Source organism: Psammomys obesus, unplaced genomic scaffold (genome assembly GCF_907164565.1).
Source record: "Psammomys obesus unplaced genomic scaffold, mPsaObe1.curated_primary_1811, whole genome shotgun sequence".
NCBI classification, from domain to species: Eukaryota; Metazoa; Chordata; class Mammalia; order Rodentia; family Muridae; genus Psammomys; species Psammomys obesus.
In genome coordinates, this window is record NW_026590486.1 from 501583 (window position 1) to 522321 (window position 20739).

The 20739-nt window shown below is 37.3% G+C and overlaps 1 protein-coding gene across 1 annotated transcript in view; it reads right to left on the bottom strand.

The window, feature by feature from the left end:
* Positions 1-20739, bottom strand: part of LOC129676971 (60S acidic ribosomal protein P0-like) — a 180927-nt gene that overhangs the window by 96789 nt on the left and 63399 nt on the right. The window contains 2 exon segments of the mRNA XM_055607520.1: positions 9482-9680; positions 10268-10296. Of these exon segments, the coding sequence (XP_055463495.1) occupies positions 9482-9680; positions 10268-10296 (228 nt within the window).

Below are 20739 nucleotides of genomic sequence, written 5' to 3' on the forward strand. Positions count from 1 at the left end.
TATCATTATCCAGTTTTAATTGGAATTTGGAGATGAAGACCTTTGCTGAAGGCTCCTTTTTCAATAATATAACCATGTGACTGGCACCAAATTGAAAAGCAAGTTTATGCTTCAAGAACTCTCCATTCTGAATCAGCCTCCTTCAGTATGGTTTTCTCAAGCATGATGCTCACAATAAAGTCACATTTTTTATTTATAATTGTAAGTTATTATTTGTATGTTTATTTCTTAGCCCCCATAATCAATCTGTCTCATTTCACAAAGACTTTTAAAATCACTGATAAACCATGTCATAGAGATTATTACAGGCAAATGACTGAGCCATGAATAATCCATGAGATGAAACACTTAAAAGGACCAAATGTTTATTAACAGAAAGATGAAAAGTCGGAAGCCATATAGAGACTCACACCTGAAAATTCAAGTTCTTGCATGAATCACCAAGTTTCAGCCTTCCTGCAAATGAATTGAGTGAACATTAATTTTCACATGCAAAATAAGCAGCTGACTTTTTATCCATCCCTATTCTGTGAGTAAAATGGCAGCAGATAAGGCCCATAAGTACCAGAACAAAATTCATGGTTGCATTAATAACAATGAAAGGCAGGATTGATGTTCATGTCTCAGAACTACACTCCAAGTTTTGCAAGTTTCACTTACTTCCAAATTTAATTCTCCAGGGAAGAGTTCCATTTTATGTAAGAGAGGCTGTTGCTCTTTTTGTGTGGTTCCCGTCCTCTCCAGCTCTTGCTATTTCCCACTTCTTACATAAGATTCCATGCACTCTGCCCAACAGTTGGCCATAAGTCTCAGTGTCTGCTTTGATAGTCTGCAGGGCAGAGCCTTTCAGAGGCCTTCTGTGGCAGGTTCCTAGGTTGTTTCCTGTTTTCTTCTCCTTCTGATGTCCATCCTCTTTGCCTTTCAGGATGGGGATTGGTGTTTTATTCAGGGTCCTCTCTCTTGATTAGTTTCTTTAGATGTACAGATTTTAGTAGGTTTATCCAATATTATATGTCTATATGAGTGAACCCCACAAGCAGAGCAACAGAACCAGAAAATTTGAACACAGGGAACTTCCCAGTGACTCATACTCCAACCAAGGACTATTCATGGAGATAACCTAGAACCTCTGCACAGATGTAGCAGATGACAGTTCAGTGTCCAAGTGGGTTACATAGTAAAGGGAAGAGGGACTGCCTCTGACATAATCTGATTGGCCTGCTCTTTGATCACCCCCCCCTGAGGGGGGAGCAGCTTTACCAGGCCACAGAAGATGACAATGCAGCCACTCCTGATGTGATCTGATAGACTAAGATCAGAAGGAAGGAGAAGAGGACCTCCCCTATCAGTGGACTTGGGGAAGAACATGCGTGAAGAAGGGGGAGGGAGGGTGGGATCAGGAGGGGAGAAGGGAGGGGCTTATGTGGGGATACAAAATGAATAAAGTGTAATTAATAAAAAAATAATAATAAAATAATAATTTTTTTTTAAAAAGAGAGGCTGATGCCAAGTATGATTGAGGAATAGTACCAAGCTAATTATACCAAATAAACTTTCCTTTTTGATCAAAATTATAATTTCCCTTTAAATTATCAACAAAATATCACCTGGGATACTTGACACATAGCAAAGTATTTAAAATGACTCAAAAAAATCGTAGCACATAACCAGATATGGTGGAATGTTTCATGACCAGGGCCAAACCAAGAAGAATGTGAATTCAAGGAAAGCTGGGAATACATTTAAGGTCCTGTCTCAAACAAACATATTTTAAAATGAAGATTTAAGAACAAAAATGCTTACTTTTCAAAAGATATGTGACTAGGTATTACAATTATTAAATATTGCTGTTATTGAACATTAAATTATAAATTTAAAATTATTATCTTATATTAAAAGGATAATTATGACTATCCAAGCAACTTCTTGATTTCTTTACTGAATTTTATATAACCTAATATCTTTAAATGTTATTTTAATCTGTTGTATGAGTATGGTGACGAAGAAGGAGCCACCAGCACCACAACCTCTACACCTATTTCCATTGTGAGAAGCTCTTGAGCTCAGGGAACACCAAAGAACCAGAGACAAAATGTGGAGACCAGAGGGGAAGGAAGACACAGGAGAACAAGACTACCTGAATCAGCTGTGCGAGGCTCATATGAACACACAGAGACTGGAGCGGCAAGCACAGAGCCAACAGGAGTTTGCACCAGGTCTTACATATATATTTTATAGCTTTCAGTTTGATATTGTTAGGGACTCCTGAGTTTGTGAGCAACTGGGTCTCTGATTCCGTGTCTTCTTTTGTTGCTCTTTTATTCTTCATGTTTTCTTTGTCCAACTTTGATGTGATGATTTTTGTTTTATATTATTTTTATATATTAATTACAATACATTAATTTTGTATCTTAGCTGTAGCCCCCTCTTTCATTTCTTCCCCATCTGACCATCCCTCCCTCATCTCCTCCCATACTCCTTTCAAGCCCACAGATATGGGAGGTCTTCCTCCCGTTCCATCTGACCCTAGCTTATTGGGGATTGATCATCTTACCAGGGTCCTCCTTCTTCCTTAGCTTCCTTAGGAGTATAGATTTTAGTATGTTTATCTTATATTACATGTCCAATATATACTTATAAGTAAGTATATACCATGTGAGTCTTTCTGCTTCTGGGATACCTCACTCAGGACGTTCTTTTCTAGTTCTCACCATTTGCCTGTAAATTTCATGATTTCCTTGTTTTAATAGCTGAGTAGTATTCCATTGTATAAATGTATCATAATTTCTGTATCCATTCAGAGGAACTTCTGGGTTGTTTCCAGTTTTTGGATGTTAAAAATGAAGCTGCTATAAACACGGTTGAGCAAATGTCCTTGTTGTGTACTTGAGCAAATTTGGGTATATGCCTAGGAGTGGTATAGCTGGATCTTGAGCTGACACTATTCTTAAATGTCTGAGAAAGCACCATATTGATTTCCAAAGTGGTTGTACAAGTTAATATTCCCACCAGAAATGGAGTAGGGTTCCCCCTTTTCCACATTCTCTCCAGCATGTACTGTCACTTGAGTTTTTTATCTTAGCCATTCTGATGAATGTAAGGTGAAATCTCAGGGTCATTTTGATTTGATTTTCCCTGATGACTAAGGATGCTGAGCATTTTTTAAGTGTTTCTCTGTCATTCAGTCTTCCTCTACAGAGAATTCTCTGTTTAGCTCTGTACCCCATTTTTAATTGTGTTACTTTATTTGTTGCTTTTTAACATCTTTAGTTCTTTATATATTCTGGATATTAACCCTCTGTCAAATATAGGGTTGGTGAAGAGCCTTTCCCAGTTTGTAGTCTGTCGTTTTGTTCTGACAACAGTGTCCTTTGCTTAACAGAAGGTTTTCAGTTTCATGAGGTCCCATTTATTGATTGTTGCTCTTAGAGCCTGTGCTGTTGGTGTTCTGTTCAGGAAGTTGTCTACTGCACCAATGAGCTCAAGGCTTTTCCTCACTTTTATTTCTAACAGATTTAGTGTGTCTTGTTTTAAGTTGAGATCTTTGATCCACTTGGACTTTAGTTTTATGCAGGGTGATAAATATGGATCTATTTTCATTTTCCTACATGTAGACATCCAGTTAGACCAGCACCAATTGTTGAAGATGCTGTCTTTTTTCCATTGTATGATTTTGGCTTCTTTGTCAAAAATAAAGTATCCATAAGGGTGTGGGTTTATTTCTAGGTCTTCTATTTGATTCCATGATCCACCATTCTGTTTCTATGCCAGTGGCATGCAGTTTTTTATTACTATTACTCTGTAGTACAGACTGAGATCATGGATGGAGAGACCTCTAGCTGATCTGTTGTTGTACAGGATTGTTTCAGCATTTCTGGTTTTTTTATAGAGAATTTCCTATTTGAATTAAAAATTAAGGAAAGTTAAATCTGACATAATTGCTATTGTCACAAAACCAAAAATGAACAAAACAGACACCAAACTTCAATTTTCCAATTCTGTGTAGATTTGGGGCTGAATCAAATGACATTTCAGCCAGAGTGTATTTCCTCCATATGAATGTTACAACAATGTAAAGCAGAAAATATATTAGTTTAGTTAGCACTCTTAGCTTTCCCACCATGAGTCAGGACAATTGATGGTATAATGAACCATCCTTGATTCTTAGCATTGCTTTCTTTTCAGGTGACTTAGAAAATTCCTTGGATGGTCTCTGTTAACCTACCACTCTTTTTTTGTAAACAACAAAACATAACAAAGTAAAATATAATAATATAAAACAATTTCTCAGATAATTAGGAACACTGGTTCCTCAAGATCCTGCCATACCACTCCTAGGCATATATTCAAAATATACTCAAGTATACAACAAGGACATTTGTTCAACCATGTTCATAGCAGCTTTATTCATAATAGCCAGAACCTGGAAGCAACCCAGAAGTCCCTCTGAATGGATACAGAAATTATGATACATTTATACAATGGAATACTACTCAGCAATTAAACACAAGGAAACCATGAAATCTGCAGGCAAATGGTGAGAACTAGAAAAAAGCATCCAGAGTGAGGTGTCCCAGAAGCAAAAAGACACACATGGCATATACTCACTTATAAGTGGATATTAGACATATAAGATAAACATACTAAAATCTGTACACCTAAAGAAGCTAAGGAAGAAGGAGGACCCTGGTAAGATGATCAATCCCCACTCAGAAAAGTAAACAGGACAGACAGCAGAAGAAGGAGAAAACAGGGAACGGGACAGAAGCCTACCATAGAGAGCTTCTGAAAGACTCTACCCAGCAGGGTATCAAAGCAGATGCTGAGACTCATAGCCAAACTCTGAACAGAGTGGAGAGAATCTTATGAAAGAAGCAGGAGATAGTAAGACATGGAAAGGACAGGAGCGCCACAAGGAGAGCAACAGAACCAAGGAATCTGGGCACAGGGGTCTTTTCTGAGACTAATAATCCAACCAAGGACCATGCATGGAGATAACCTAGAACCCCTGCACAGATGTAGCCCATGGCAGCTCAGTATCAAAGTGGGTGCCCTAGTATCTAGAACGGGGGCTATCTCTGACATGAACTCAGTGACTGGCTCTTTGATCACCTCCTCCCGAGGGTGGAGCATCCTTACCAGGCCACAGAGGAAGACATTGCAGCCACTCCTGATGAGACCTGGTAGGCTAGGGTCAGAGGGAAGGGGAGGAGGATCTCCCCTATCAGTGGACTTGGGGAGAGGCATGGAGGAGATGAGGGAGGGAGGGTGAGATTGGGAGGGGATGAGGAAGGGGTCAACAGCTAGGATACAAAATGAATCAAACGTAATTAATAAAAATAAATAAATAAATTTAAAAAATTATATTGGCTAATGGAAAAATGTAGGGAAAATAGAAGGGTTTTATTTTGAGTACCTACTGGCTACCAAGAATTTGAAATATAGAAAGGTGTACACATTATTTTTTAGTCAGGGTCTTACCATGTAACACTAGTTGACTTACTATATAGATCAAACTGGGCTAAGATTCATAGAGATCCACAAGTCTCTGCCACGATATTTTTTCAGAGTCTTATTTTTTTATTAACCTATTTATTTACTTTACATCTCCATCACAGCTTCTCTTCATCTTCTCCCTGTCCCTCCCTCTCACCTCACCTCCCCCATTATCTCTCCTCCTTTTTTGAGAATAAAAGGAGGCCTCTCATGGATATCAACCAGCCTTGGCATATCAAGTTGTATAAGGATGAGGCACATCTTCCTCTACTGAGGCAATCCAGTAAGAGAAAAGAGATCCTAAGGCTCCTGCTTTATGAGTCCCAAATGAAGACCCAGCTGTACAACTGTTACATATGCACAGAGGGTCAAGGTTTGTCTTATGCATAGCCTCTGGTTGGCAGTTCAGTCTCTGTGAACACCTGTGGGCCCAGGTTTGTTGATTCTGTCTGTTTTCTTGTGGTGTCCTTGACCCCTCTGGCTGCCTCTATCCTTCCTCCCACCCTTCCACAGGATTCCCCAAGCTCCACTTAACGCTTGGCTGTGGGTCTCTGCACCAGTTTCCATCAGTTGCTGGGTGAAGCCTCTCTGATGACATTTATGCTAGTCTCCTGTCTACAAGTGTAGCAGAATATCATTAATAGCATTGGGGGTGGTCTATCATGGCATTGATCTAAAGCTGGGGCAGTCATTGGTTGGCCCTTTCCTCAAATTCTGTTTCATTTTTTACCCCTGCACATTTGTAGGCAGCAAAAATTGTTGGTCTAAGATTTTGTGGCCAGTGTGGTATTCCAATTCCTCCATTGGAAGTCTTCCCTGGTTACAAGAGACAGTTGGTGAGAAGGAGGAACTGGAGGAGGAAATGTGAAAGGGAGGTACTTGGAAAGGAGCATGGAGAGGAACTTCATACTGGGATGTAAAATTAATTAATTAATTAATGGAAAAAATAAATTATTAGAGTGTTATATTGTAAGCATTTGTACCTGATATGTTTATTCTTTATGAAGATAAGGACTGAGAGAGTTATTATGGTTTACAACATGCTCAACCATAAAGGCATTTTTTAAAATTAGCCTCAGATTTAGAGGCTAATTTTAGATTAGCCTTTTTTCAGATTTAGAGTTCAAATGCCTGAAAGCATAAGTGAGTTTATCCTTTAGGGAGTATGGTAGGGTAGATACAGTATTTTCAATAAGCTAAAATGATTTAATGACAATTTACTTAGATTAATAATCAAATTGAGCATTGCCTAAGAGAAGTTCATAGCAGCTTTATTTGTAATAGCCAGAACTTGGAAACAACCCAGATGTCCATCAACGGAGGAATGGATACAGAAATTGTGGTATTTTTACACAATGAAATACTACTCAGCAATCAAAAAGGAGGAAATCATGAAATTTGCAGGCAAGTGGTGGGATCTAGAAAAGATCATTCTGATTGAAGTATCCCAGAAGGAGAAAGACAAACTTGGTATATACTCGCTTATATAGACCTACAAGATATGGTAAACATAATGAAATCTACACACCTAAAGAAGATAATCAAGAAAGTGGACACAGGCGAAGGTGATTAATCCTCATTTAGAAAGACAAATGGGATGTGCATTGAACTTATGACAGGAGTCTACCACAAAAGGCATCTGAAAGACTCTACCTAGCAGTGTTTCAAAGCAGACACTAAGACTCATAACCAAACCCTCGGCAGAGTGCAGGGAATCATATGAAAGAAGGGAAGTTAATATGATATGGAAAGGATAGGAGCTCTACAAGGACCAAACATATCTGGGCACAGGGTCTTTTCTGAGACTGACACTCAACCAAGGACCATCTATGGATATAACCTAGAACTTCTGCTCGGATGTGGCCCGTGGTAGCTCAGTAACCAAGTAGTTTTCCAAAGTAAGGGGAACACGGACTATTTCTATCAGGATCTCAAGGGCAGGCTGTTTGACCCCCCCCCCCCGGGGAGGAGCAGTCTGTTAGGCCACAGAGGAGGACTTTGCAGCCAGCCCTGAAGATACCTGATAAAACAGGGTCAGATGAAAGGGGAGGAGGTCCTCCCCTATCAGTGGACTTGGAAAGGGGCAGGGAGGAGACCAGGGAGGGAGTGTGGGGTTGGGGAGGGAATGAGGGAGCGGGATACAGCTGGGACACAGAGTTAACAAAATGTAACTAAAAAGAAAAAAAATAATAAAAAAATAATAATTAAAAAAAAGTTACATATTTAAATTGTAATTTCAATAACCTCATATAAATAAATTTAATAATAATTATCAAAAAAAAGAGAAGTTCTCTTAAGTTTTTGGCCAGGAATGTCTAAAAGACCCCCAAAACATCTATCCTGTTATCACCAGAAGTGGAAAGTAAGTTCCTATTACACAAAACACCATGCACTTTAAATCTGGTCCCAGAGTCCTCTGAGCTGGAACTATCCTGAATGTCCCCTTTTAATGCCTAACTTCCATGCTACCAGAGGACACAACATGCAAGCTTCCGGCTGAGAGAAGCAACCAACAATCCCACCCAGCTATGATGTCTATGAGCTGCATCAAAGACCACTGTGACATGATAATGCTAAGAGTGGATTAGTGGCATATATACCTTGGCAGTAATCAACAGCTTTCTAAATGGACTTAAGACCTGCTCAACAAGCAGGAAAATAAGCCTAATGCTGAAAACCTAGTTCACTACTCAGTGCTAATGAAATTATTAATATTGGAGGAGGATCTATAGCCTCTGATTTACTAATCCAGCATAATCCCTAACAAGAATCAGAAAATATTTGTCCTTATGCCCACAAATAACTCTTTACTCCGCATCAAGGAAACTTTTCTTTGCAACAGATAAAGACCACTACAGAAAAACACAACCCCCCCCCAAAAAAAATACAATTATCAAGTTCAATCCCAATGTACACATCTAAAGAAACACTCTCACACCTAAGGCTTGGGGGAGATTGTGCCTACTAGTAATATCAGAAGTTACATTTATAAAGTTTCACCAGTATGAAGCCTAAACTTAAGCTGAACAAGGATGACACCAATGAACACCAATGGAAAAAGCTCACAAGGACTCAACCTACACAAAGAACTACAGGAAACTGAATAATGCTGTGAGGCAACCCTCCCTAGGAAAAAGCACACTAATTAATTGTCCAGTGCCAAACAGTCAGCCCTGAAAATAAAGCTACAAGTAGCACTGCATAGACTCAACAGGTTTTATATATAGGGAATATCTGAGAATTTTAAGTACATTCAAATAAGTATGTGCATGCAGTAACAACTGAGAACAAAAACAAGACCATGAATTTTAAGGAGACCAGGGAGAGATTTAATGACAGTGTTTACAGGGGGGAAAGGGAACAGATGAATAGTGTGGTTAAAATACAGTCTCTAAAATAAAGATAAAATAAGGGAAAGAAAGAAAGAAAAAGAACAGTTAGATGATGATTTAATAAGTTATGTTAGAAAATAATTTACATGATTGTTTGAAATAGACTGGCTAAGCTGAATTTGTAGGCACTCAGTTTTTCTACAGCATTTTGGTATGCTTGACATTTATGAAGACTTGGTTCTGTAGGATTCCCTTAACAATATATATGTTTTTTGATCTGTTCCATCTCTGCAGGCCTTGTGTGCCTGGCTGCCAAAGTGAACATAGTGGACTGCGAAGCTCTCTTTGCCTCTATGTCTTACGGTCTCCTTTCTGGTAACACTAGCATCAGGCATGTCAGTAAGGAAAATCAAGCTTATCATCAGGCACCACCAATGGTAGTGAGGACAGAGCATACACCAATAAGGCCTAAGAATCATAAATATTTCAGTGACTAGACAGCTACTAGAACCAGCAAGCGGAAACTAGGTCTAGCCAGAATTGGATGACATAGCACTGCAGCAGTTGGGATAAGAACACTTTAACCAGCAGTGTAATTCATCTCTAAACAAGTCAGCAATAAGCAAGTATGTCGAAGAGCACACCTCCCTCACGTGCTCTTCTCTAGGAAAGGACTCCTCACAGCATTTCTCCGTTGTCTGTAGTTCTCTGTGTAGGGTTGAGGCCTTTTGAGCTGTTCCCTGTAAAGTGTGCTTTCCTCATAAAGTTTGTCATGTTCATGGGTGTCATCCTTGTTCAGCTCACATTTGGGAGTCCATTGATGAGCCTTGATGAATGTAACTTTTGATGTTACTTGGAGACAAATTAAATTTTAAAACTGACCAGCAAAAAGCAATAAATAACAGAGTGCATATAAGCTTAAATGTAAACTTTGGGTTTTATAGACCCAGAACAGAACATTCATACTTGCATTCTCATAATTTTGAAAGAAAATAAATTGAGGATGGGGCTGAAGAAAGGAAATGTGGTATGTGAAAAGTTTTAAACATGGTAAAAATGTGGTTGTAATTTCAGGATGTAGAGAGATTTGAATGAAGATAAGAACAATGACAATCATGACAGCATATATCATAGATGACATCCTGGAATTTTATAACAAAGAAAAAATATTGAATGTCATTGTGTAAATTGATACCTGTGGGAAATACTGATTTGATAAAAGCAGCTTTGCTGTGCAACTGTGGATGCCAGAGAAGCTTTCAGGAGTCAGAGGACACTGAATTCAGGAACAGTAGGACTTGCCTGTTTACCTCAGATCTTAGGAAATGGAAGCAGAACAATCAAGAGTTCAAGGCCAGATATAGCTATACTGAATCTGAGACCATTCTGGATACATAATAGCATGCCTCAGAAAAAAAGAGAAAGAAAAATAACAATACCTGTGAAGTATATGACAAACGGAGATACCCTGAGGAAAAAGAGGAAGATAAATTTATGCTCAGAGATAAGTTAGCTAAAAGAATCTATTACTTGAAGACCTAGCCAGAAATAATGGCAAATTAAGGCAAAGACACCAGAAGGCTCAAGGTAACCAGCATGAGTAAACAAAGGAGTCACCCATATAAAGCCATGATGCATATCCTCCCCCAAAACCTTTAAAAGTAAACTTTATGTTTGAGAGAGAATCTAGGACACGCTCAAACACGGTTGTCAGTGGGCAAAGTAAAAATATTTGGTTTCATTAACTGAAAATAAAGGTTCCTAAAAATTCCACATTCCACTGAAAGTACCAAACGCTATTATTACCAGACACTGATGTGTTATGCAAGATTCAGACAATGCCCAGAACATCGCTAGGAAAACCATGGAAATTATCATGACTTTATAAATACAGCAAAATGGAATGATGAAATTGTGCAAACTGTCCTATGAAACATATTCAAATGGAATGTGTCTCAAAATATAATTAGCAATATCAGTTGTTCTTGTTTAAATAAAAGATATACTTATTGTAAGTATAACACAATGTTTATTTAATGCCACTGACAGATATTTATCTAATGCACTATAAAGCAAGATTTGGTCTTGTTTCTTGAATCATGCCATACAATAGTGTATTTCCCAAATTTAACCTAGATGTACCACAAAACAATAATATCAGCTGGGCAGTGGTGACACATGCCTTTAATGCCAGCACTCGGGAAACAAAAGGAGGCATATCTCCAAGCTTGAGGCCAAACTGATTAACAGAGAGAGTTCCAGGACAGCTAGGGCCACAGAGAGAAACTTCGTCTCCAAAAAAAAAAAAAAAATGTATCTGATAGTCTAATACTATGAGAGGGCAAATCATGAAGGAGTATAGACAACTTCAGAGCCAACTGGCCTCCTCAAGTTCTGATTCCAGTAGTATGAATTTCCTGACCCTGAATAATTTATTCTAGAATTTTGCATGTGCTTCCTTACCTTTCAATTAAAGATAATAACAAAATGTATCTCCTAGGAATTTGTCAAAATTAAGTGATTAAAAAATACATGGCACAAAGAGTTCTTCAGTCATATTTAATGTAACATTTAATTATTGATATTATCATTTTAAGATAATTATGTATCCCCTACGGTTATTTGGCATGTACCTGTAACAAACCTGGCAGAAATACATACCCTCATAATAATATCTGTTTATATATGAAAGCATGCATATTTGACAAATAAGCTTCATTACAAACAAATCTATGAATATATACAGATGTCTATTTCCAGATCATGGTATCTTACAAAATTAATACAACTTAAGTTTTCATATGTTGCACTGATATTTTTTCTAGTGTTTCAGAGACTATAAAATATACTTCTGATTATTGGTTGATTAAAATGAAACATTACACATCCTTAAGGGGAAATATAATTTCCTGAAGGCCATTGATACAGCGAAGTACTAATTCCTCCTTGCTTTCCCATCATATCTAATGATCTATTGGGCTTCAACAGAATTACCACAGAACAAACCATATAAGAATCAGGAGCCGTAATAGACATACCAATGCTATATATTTTGCTAGCATTTTGAAGTATATGATTCTCTAGATTACAAAAAAAATAAGTTGTTCCAAACTATAACGTAGATCACTTTTGTGAGTTACGGCCTTGTGAAGTGTGGACAAGTTTGACGGGATTAATACAGGCACTTGGGCCAACACTATTAGCTTTTTCAACCAATGTTTTCAATATTCTATTCCATGCAGATTAAAATTAATTTGAAATGAATTTAAATATCACTAATTCCTTAAAAATGTATATTATCTCCAAATACACGTTTCCACTAACCTAAATATTGTAACCAACAATTTCAAGTATTTGTTAATACATACCTATTTTCAATGTCTGTTAACCAACCTTGACATCTTTGGATTTTGGAAATAACCCTGAGTAAGAAACATAGGATCCACCTGCCTCTGTCCCATTGCCAGGAGAAATGTATGAACTAGTAGGACTGTTTCTTGTGCCCTCTCTTGGCCTGTGGTTGTTTTTTTTTTTTTCTGTTTGTTTGTTTAGTCCAATTCCACAATTCCAAGTTGCTGGGATTTCTTTTATCTTACTCTTTATTATACTTTACTATTGTCCCTTAGAAATCTATTTGTTTTCTAGTGAGAGGCAGAAGAGGGATGGATCCAGATAGATGAGAGGTAGGGATGAACTGAGAAAAGAAAACATAATCAGTATGTGTTATGTGAGAAAAATTCTAGTTTCAATAAAAGAAAAAGAAAAATGGTTTTTAAAAATACATACACTATATATAAACCCATATAAGTGATGATATGATTTTTATGTATGTGTATGTAAAATATATGATATATATGTGATGATAATGTGTTATGTGGTTTCCACCTCATCAGACCACGTTTATGGGTGCCTCCTTGATTGAATATTAAAATTACAGATTTGTGTTATAACTAAGAGATACCTTATTGATAAGAAACCAAGTCCCAAGCCTTACCAAGATCCATACAGACACACAGATACAGACAGACAGATATGTATAGACACACACATGCACACACATGCACATTCTTTGTGTGCATGTGTGATCATCTAGGAAGGTGGTATTATGCATTTCTAAGACCCAAAGCAAACAAATTTTTATTTTTCTCAACTGAGTGTGGAGATAGTTATTGCTCCATTTTCTGAAGACAACTGCCAGAACATTTTGTGCTCTGAGATATGGACTTTTGCCAATATCACTCTTCTAAAATGATTTTTGTGACAGTCTCATCCTGGAACAGGCAGAAAGATAGATGAAATAATAAGAATCCATTTACTTGTAGGAACTGTGGTTTTTCTCTTTTCTATTGACTGACATCTGAATTTGAAGGAATTGTGGTTTCCTTTCTCTGTAATAGAGTAAATCTTATTTGTCAAACTGAATTTTCTACATCAAATTTCCCCTATGAATTACAGGCTTTCTTTATGAGGACAGAAAGCTTGAAAGCGTAGAGCTTTCATTCTAATTAAATGTAGCATTATTTGTCATGGGAGCTATAACAATTCAATGCACACATATCCACAATCGTGTGTGCTTATTTGTATATATATATATTTGTGTATATATATACATATATATCCATTTTGTTTATTAATTCATAGAGATCTGGAACTTTTTGCAAAATAATTATAATTATTCTATTTTCTCAGATTTCTCTTGCCCCTGTTCTCTTCCTAACTTACTGACATACATTCTTTCTCTGAAGTTAACTAGTGAATTTATATTGGGCACTAATAAAGATAAGCTGTGAAATAAAAGTCAATGGCTAAAATGATATTTTATTAAAATTTGAGGCTTATCAAGAGAAGTTTCGATTCTTGTGTTTATTGCAATCTGACTTGGAATTTATTAAATCTTTACATTTTGTTCTTTGATATTTTTATATAAATGAAAACTGAAATCTTATATCTAGTCAAAGAACAGATGTTAAATGCTGAGTTAAACTTTGTAAAGAGTCTGAACTGGAATGCACATTTGAATGTATATAAAATTTAAAAACCATTCAGCTGTTACAAAAACAGGAGGAGGAATATTAAAAAGAGAGAGAGGAGGAACAGTACTCAACAAGCTTATCCTAGATTCAGGCAATTAATGCAAGAATCATTCACTGTAAACAGTCATAGAAAGGCAAATAAATAAAATGGTAACAAATACTTGGAATTATAAGTAATATTATAACCTATAGCCTGCAATTATTAGAAACATGCACTAGTGAGAACCTGACACAAACATGTTAGTGCAGGGTTTCAGTCTCAGAAATATAAAGGAATGTGGAGAGTCACTGAAGGAGCATGTGAAGATGTCAGAGCATCAAAAAAGACAATTGGAACACTATATTTTTCCAAGGCCAGAATAGACAAGTAAAATATAACAAATGTGACAACTTGTAATGGAATAAAATCCATATCCATTAAAAATAATATTTTAATCACTCCTTTGAATATATTCTATAGATATTTGCTTCTTTTAATAGAATAGGATAGGATATTTATATGTTTGTGACATGCGCATCTTGTTGCTCAGGTTCAAGGTGATCTTAGAAACCTGTCGGTAGTCATTGTAAGTGTGGACCACGGTGGGAAAATGTCAGTGTCACATGTAGTTTTCAGAAACACCGACACAATATCCCCTGGCCAGTAAAGAGTAGGCTTTGCGGTTGAGGAAGCCCACGCGAATTGTTTGCATACGGTAACCTTGAGAACTGTGCTGTACTCTCCGGACAGTATCTTTTCTCATCCAAACCCCTTCAGAGGTACTCAACAAGTCTTTCTGAAAGACTTTCATAGTTCTTTCTGAAATTAAAATTAAAACAAACTCTGATTTTGGTATCTAGCCTTTCACTCTGCCAAGGCCTTGAATAGATGGATGAGGCCACTCAGTGTTGAGAAAGAAAGCCTGTTTTACTCAAGCAATTCAAATGCCAGTCCCATCCAGGAAGGAAAAAAACCCTTCACAGACATGCCCATAAATAATGTGTAGCCAAATACGTAGATGTCTTGTGCCTATGTCATGTGCACATAAAATACTCTATTGCATTGCTCCATCAAGCCTTGCCAAAGGGGACAAATCATTTTCAATGTCAAATGAAACTTAAGTGAGATTATAGGACATATAAAGTAAATTAGATAAAATTGCATGCATGTGACTAAAGCCTTAGAAAGTTAACATACATTACAATTTTACTTAATCACAGATTAACCTGCTTTTCACATAGATCTAAGGTATTAACCACGGGAGAAACTGGGTATATATGTATATATGTGTATGAACGTATGTATGCATGTATGAATCTGTAATAGCTGTATTTTCTTCTGTAAATATGCAGAGTTCTAAATAATGCACATTAAAGTTAAATGATATATTGAAATTCAGTTTCAGAGGGTTCCTAGTCACATTTTGTATATGCGATAATTACATACTTGTAATGGGCTGATGCCTGGATATATCTGATGGAAAATAAGAATCTTCCATGCCATTTTTATGTATTAGATCTACAGGTTTGTTCAGGCTGGTCGGTTACTATTTCAGCTATAGTGACAAGCCCAGTTCAAGCCACAGAGCAAGGAATTGTTAGACCTTTTATAATCATTTGGCACAAAGAGTGAGGGGTTCTAGTCTTAGGCTCCTTCTTTCATGAAATGTCATGTTGTTTCTCAGGGTAAGTAGACTGAATTCACATATTCAGCATGTGTAGATAAAAATGAATGTTCTCCAGGGATGCACAGATGTCTCAGGGGTTAAGTGCGCTTACTTAGTGTTTGCATAGAGGACCTGGTGTCAGTTCCCAGACTCTACACGGAGCAGCTTACCACCCCTGTAACTTCAGGTCCAGGGGGTCTGATACCCACTCGTCTCACTGAGCACCTACACATAAGTGGTGTACATAATCTTACCCAGATGCACATACAAACACATAAATAAAAATTAATATTCCCATGAATCTTATGAAATCTGCGAGCCACACTCACATTTTAAGAAGCAGTATATTTCTCTAAAATTAGAAAAAAAATCCAAGTTTGAGTTTGGGTGTCAAGCTTATGTGCAAGTATTTTATTATTGTCAACTTATAATGAATAACTTGAAATGTCTACATATGTGTATATAGTCTCATAAGAGGATTCATAATTTTCATCAAAAAATTTTAAAAGGAATTTGAGAACACAAATTATGTTAATTTGCTACTCTAGAATCACAGCTATTGGAAAAGAAGAAATTAACTATTTCCAGTTTGAAATAATAGATTAAACAATTGTATATCATTAAATAACTATAGATCATAGAACTAAATAATGAGAATTTCTAACTGATTGCTATAGTTACCTATGGATCGTGGTGTTGGCCAAGGATGAGGTATATGTACAAATGGAACATAAGGGGCTACCTGCTTGAGAGCCTGTCATGATTATTTTTATTTGTACAGCATACCCTGAGTTCTGAACACTGAAATGTCAGAAAACATTTTTTTTTCTTAAATGAAGAATTGCCTTCCAGTAATTGTGTTTGAACAGCATTTTGGAAAACACTTCTGATTTATCAAACACTGGAAACAACGCAGGATAAACTCTTCAGTGGTGCTATTATTAATCTACAATTGCTGTGTGAATATCATCCTTAACTTTCCTGAAAATAGCTCCGTTTTTGGTTGTCATTTAAATGCCCCGTGACTTCTGAGACCAGACAACGAACAATCTGAGCCTCCAAACTATGATTCCTGATGGCATTAGACTCCAGTGTAGAATTTAATAATAAAAATACTTTGAATCATTTGTATCACTGCAATTGAGAATGATATGAGGTGATTGAATTTTTTTTATTTAAAAGCTTTTATTTAAATTCTATTTTTACTCAAGGAATGGGCTAGAAAAGCCTTTTCTCATCACAGTTTTACAGATTGAAGGATAAATTTTATTATTCTCCTATGATTGTTTAAATAGTTATCATGCAGACAGTAGAAAAATGTAGTCATATAACATTATAGTGAAACATCAAAATAATTAAAATGTAGCAGTATACTTGATGAAATTACTTTACAGGTCTTCTTTTTTACATTATTCTTGAAAATATATACTCTGTCCCTTGGAATACAATGGGTTTTCTTTTTTAAAAAACCTTTTACTATTCCTTTATTTAAAGGAACTTGCTTTACAGTGACTGCTCTCAAATATCAGCCACCTGAGTCCCATTGTAATTAATTGGATAAGAAAAGTTTAAATTTTATGCAAGTTGTAATGTTTTTAAATTTATTTATTACAGTTTATTCACTTTGTATTTCCACTGCAGTCCCCTCCCTCATCTCTTCCCAGTCCCACTCACCCTCATCTTCTCCCCCTGGACCCTTTCCCTAGTCCCCTCCTAGGGGAGGACCTCCTCCCCTTCTATCTGACCCTAACCTATCAGGTCTCCTCAAGCATGGAAACATCATCTTCCTCTTTGGCCCAGCAAGGCTGCACCGCTGAGTAAGAAGTGATCAGGGAGCCTGGAACTGACTTTATATCAGAGACAGCCCCTGCACTCCTTACTAGGGAGCCCACTTGGAAACTGAGAAGCCTATGGGCTTCCTATGAGCAGGGGGTCTAGTCCTCTCCATGCATGGTTCTCGGTTAGAGTACTGGTCTGTGCAGGCCCCCTAGGGCCCAGGATTTTTGGTTCTGTTGTTCTCCTTGTGGAGTTCCTGTTCCCTCCAGGTCTTTCTATCTCCCACTTCTTCCATAAGGTTTCCGGCACTCTGCCCAAAGTTTGGCTATGAGTCTCAGTATACTCTGGTGGGCAGAGTCTTTCAGAGGTCCTTTGTGGATGGTAACCGTCCTGTTCTTTGTCTTCTCCTAATTCCCATGTCTATACTGTTTGCCCTTCTGAGTGAGGTTTCAGCCTCTTCCTTAGGGTCCTCCTTGTTGTTTAGCTTCTTTAGGACTATAGATTTTACTATGGTTTATTCTATATTACATGGCTAATATCCACTTATAAGTGAGTATATACCATATGTGTCTTTCTGCTTCTGGGTTACCTCACTCAGGGTGATCTTTTCTAGTTCTCATCCTCTGCCTGCAAATTTCATGATTTTCTTGTTTTTAATTGCTGAGTGATATTCCATTGTGTAGAAAGGGGAACGCTCCTCCATTGTGTTGGGAATGTAACCTCATACAACCACTTTAGAAATCAATCTGGTGCTTTCTCAAAAAATTAGGAATAGTGCTACCTCAAGATACAGCTATACCACTTCCTTGGCATATACCCAAAAGATGCCCCACCATCCAATAAGGACATTTGCTCAACTATGTTCATAGCAGCTTTATTTGTAATAGCCAGAATCAACCTAGATGTACCTCCGTGGAGGAATGGAAACAGAAAGTGTGGTACATTTACACAATATAATAGGTTTTCTTAAGATTTGAATGTTTAGTTAGGGTCCTCTCTTTTGCTTAGTATGTTTAGATGTACAGATTTTAGTGGGTTTATTCTATGTTGTATGTTTATATGAGTGAGTATATACCGTGTGTGTCTTTTTGCTTCTGGGACAACTCACTCAGGATGATCCTTTCCAGGTCCCACCATTTACCTGCAAATTTCATGATTTCCTTATTTTTCATTGCTGAGTAATACTCCATTGTATAGATGTACCACAGTTTCTGCATCCATTCTTCAGTTGAGGGGCATCTGGGCTGTTTCCAGCTTCTGGCTATTACAAATAAAGCTGCTCAATCCCCATCCTGAAAGGCAAAGAGGATGGACATCAGAAGAAAAAGAAAACAGGAAACAACCTAGGAACCTGCTACAGAGGGCCTCTGAAAGCCAGAAGAAGAAAACAGGAAACAACCTCGGAACTTGCCACAGAGGGCCTCTGAGAGCCTCTGCCATGCAGACTGTGAAAGCAGATGCTGAGCCTGATGGCCAACTGATGGGCAGAGTGAACGGAATTCTATGTAAGAAGTGGGAAATAGTAAGAGCTGGAGAGGACAGGAACTCCACAAGGAGAGCAACAGAACAAGAAAATTTGAACACAGGGAACTTCCCAGAGACTCATACTCCAACCAAGGACTATTCATGGAGATAACCTAGAACCCTGACAATGCAGCCATTTCTGATGAGAATTGATAGACTAAGACCAGAAAGAAGGAGAGGAGGACCTCCCCAATCAGTGGACATGGGGAGGGGCATGCATGCAGAAAGTGGGAGGAGGGTGGGACCGGGAGGGGAGGAGAGAGGGGCTTTTGGGGGGATACAAAATGAATAAAGTGTAATTAATAAAAGTTAAAAAAAAGGAAAAAAAGATTTGAATGTTTATTTTAAACATAGATAATTTCTAGATAGCTTGCCAAAATCATTGATAAATAAATATGGCTAGGTATAAGACAAAATAATTGACATTCAGTAATAGAAGTGTCTGTATGTGTGTGTACGTGTGTGTGTGTGTGTGTGTGTGTTCTCCAATCAGAGTCATATCAGGTGGTTGGGTTTTTTTTTTCCCCTTATCATAAAATACCAAGTAAAAGCAATGTAAAAATTAGGTCCTAAATATGCTAAATTTGCTCATGCAGAAGAATATATTCCAGCTAATGAGGTTTTAAATTTTATGAACTGCTGCAGACTTCTCACAGTGCTGCCTGGGCTTTGCAACATCTGTTAATGCATTAAAGAAACCTTAGAGACAGCACTGAAATGCTTCAATGTTGCTTTAGCAATGAAAATAAAGCAACTTCCTCTTAGGTTAGTTTGGCCAAAAGGGACCACAAATTTGAATTCTTCACTTTTTTTCTCTATGTCCTCAGTCTATCTTGTCTGTTTACCATCTGCGGTTATTGGCCTGTCTTTCTGTGGTCTGTCTGCCATGTGTATATGATCCGTCTAATTGTCTGTGTGTGTGTGTGTGTGTGTGTGTGTGTGTGTGTGTGTGTGTGTGTCTACCTGTGTCTGTTTTCTCTGTATCTATTTTTAACAAAGGGCTTTGTTCTATATTTATTGAACAGCACAGAAAACATGGAATGAGGAAAGAAACCTGAGATTCTTTACAGAAATCTTTATTAGAGTTTTATAGGGGAAGAAGCTACCTTGCTGAAATTAACTGACTGAGAATATCATTTTAAACCACAAAAAGGTATTATCAACCTATACCCACATATTGCTTCTGAATTATAGGTTATTTGTTATTTAAATTTACTTCTAATATGTTGGCTATTTTAAGGAAAATGGTTACCATAACACACAGAGAGACATACATTATTTTGGATTAGTGGAATGGAATAGTACATAATGCAAAATTAAAGCTATGCATTTAGCTTAGGTTGTGAAAGCTGGTTACATGACAAATCCAAAACAGAGTAAGGATGGTTAAATGGTTCTCTTTTTTATTGGAACTAGATTCTTCTCTCATACACTACATCTTAACCACGGTTTTCCCTTCTTTCTCTCCTCCAAACTTCCTTCTACCTCCCAACTTCCTCAAATTCTCTCATTCCCTTTCTATTTATCTTCAGAAAAGAGCAGGCTTCCAAGAGACAATAGCCAACAGGACAAAACAAGATGCAATAAGACAAAGCGAAAGCACTCATACTGAGGCTAGACAAGACAACCCAATAAGAGGATGAGTCCCAAAACAGGCGAAAGAGTCAGAGATACATCCACTCCCATTTTTAGGAGTCCCACAAAAACACCAAGCTACAACTCAGCCATAACATATACACAGAAGACTGAAGAATAGGTAAAACTTAAACGTATTGAATACACAGGAGGATAGCAAGTTAAGTACATAGTCTTAAATGACCTCAAAATATATTTGTTTTGTGATTGCTTATGCAAGATCTGCACAAGATCCAGCACCAAATATTTTTTTAATTTTTTAACATTAAGTACAGTTTGTTCACTTTGTATCCCAGC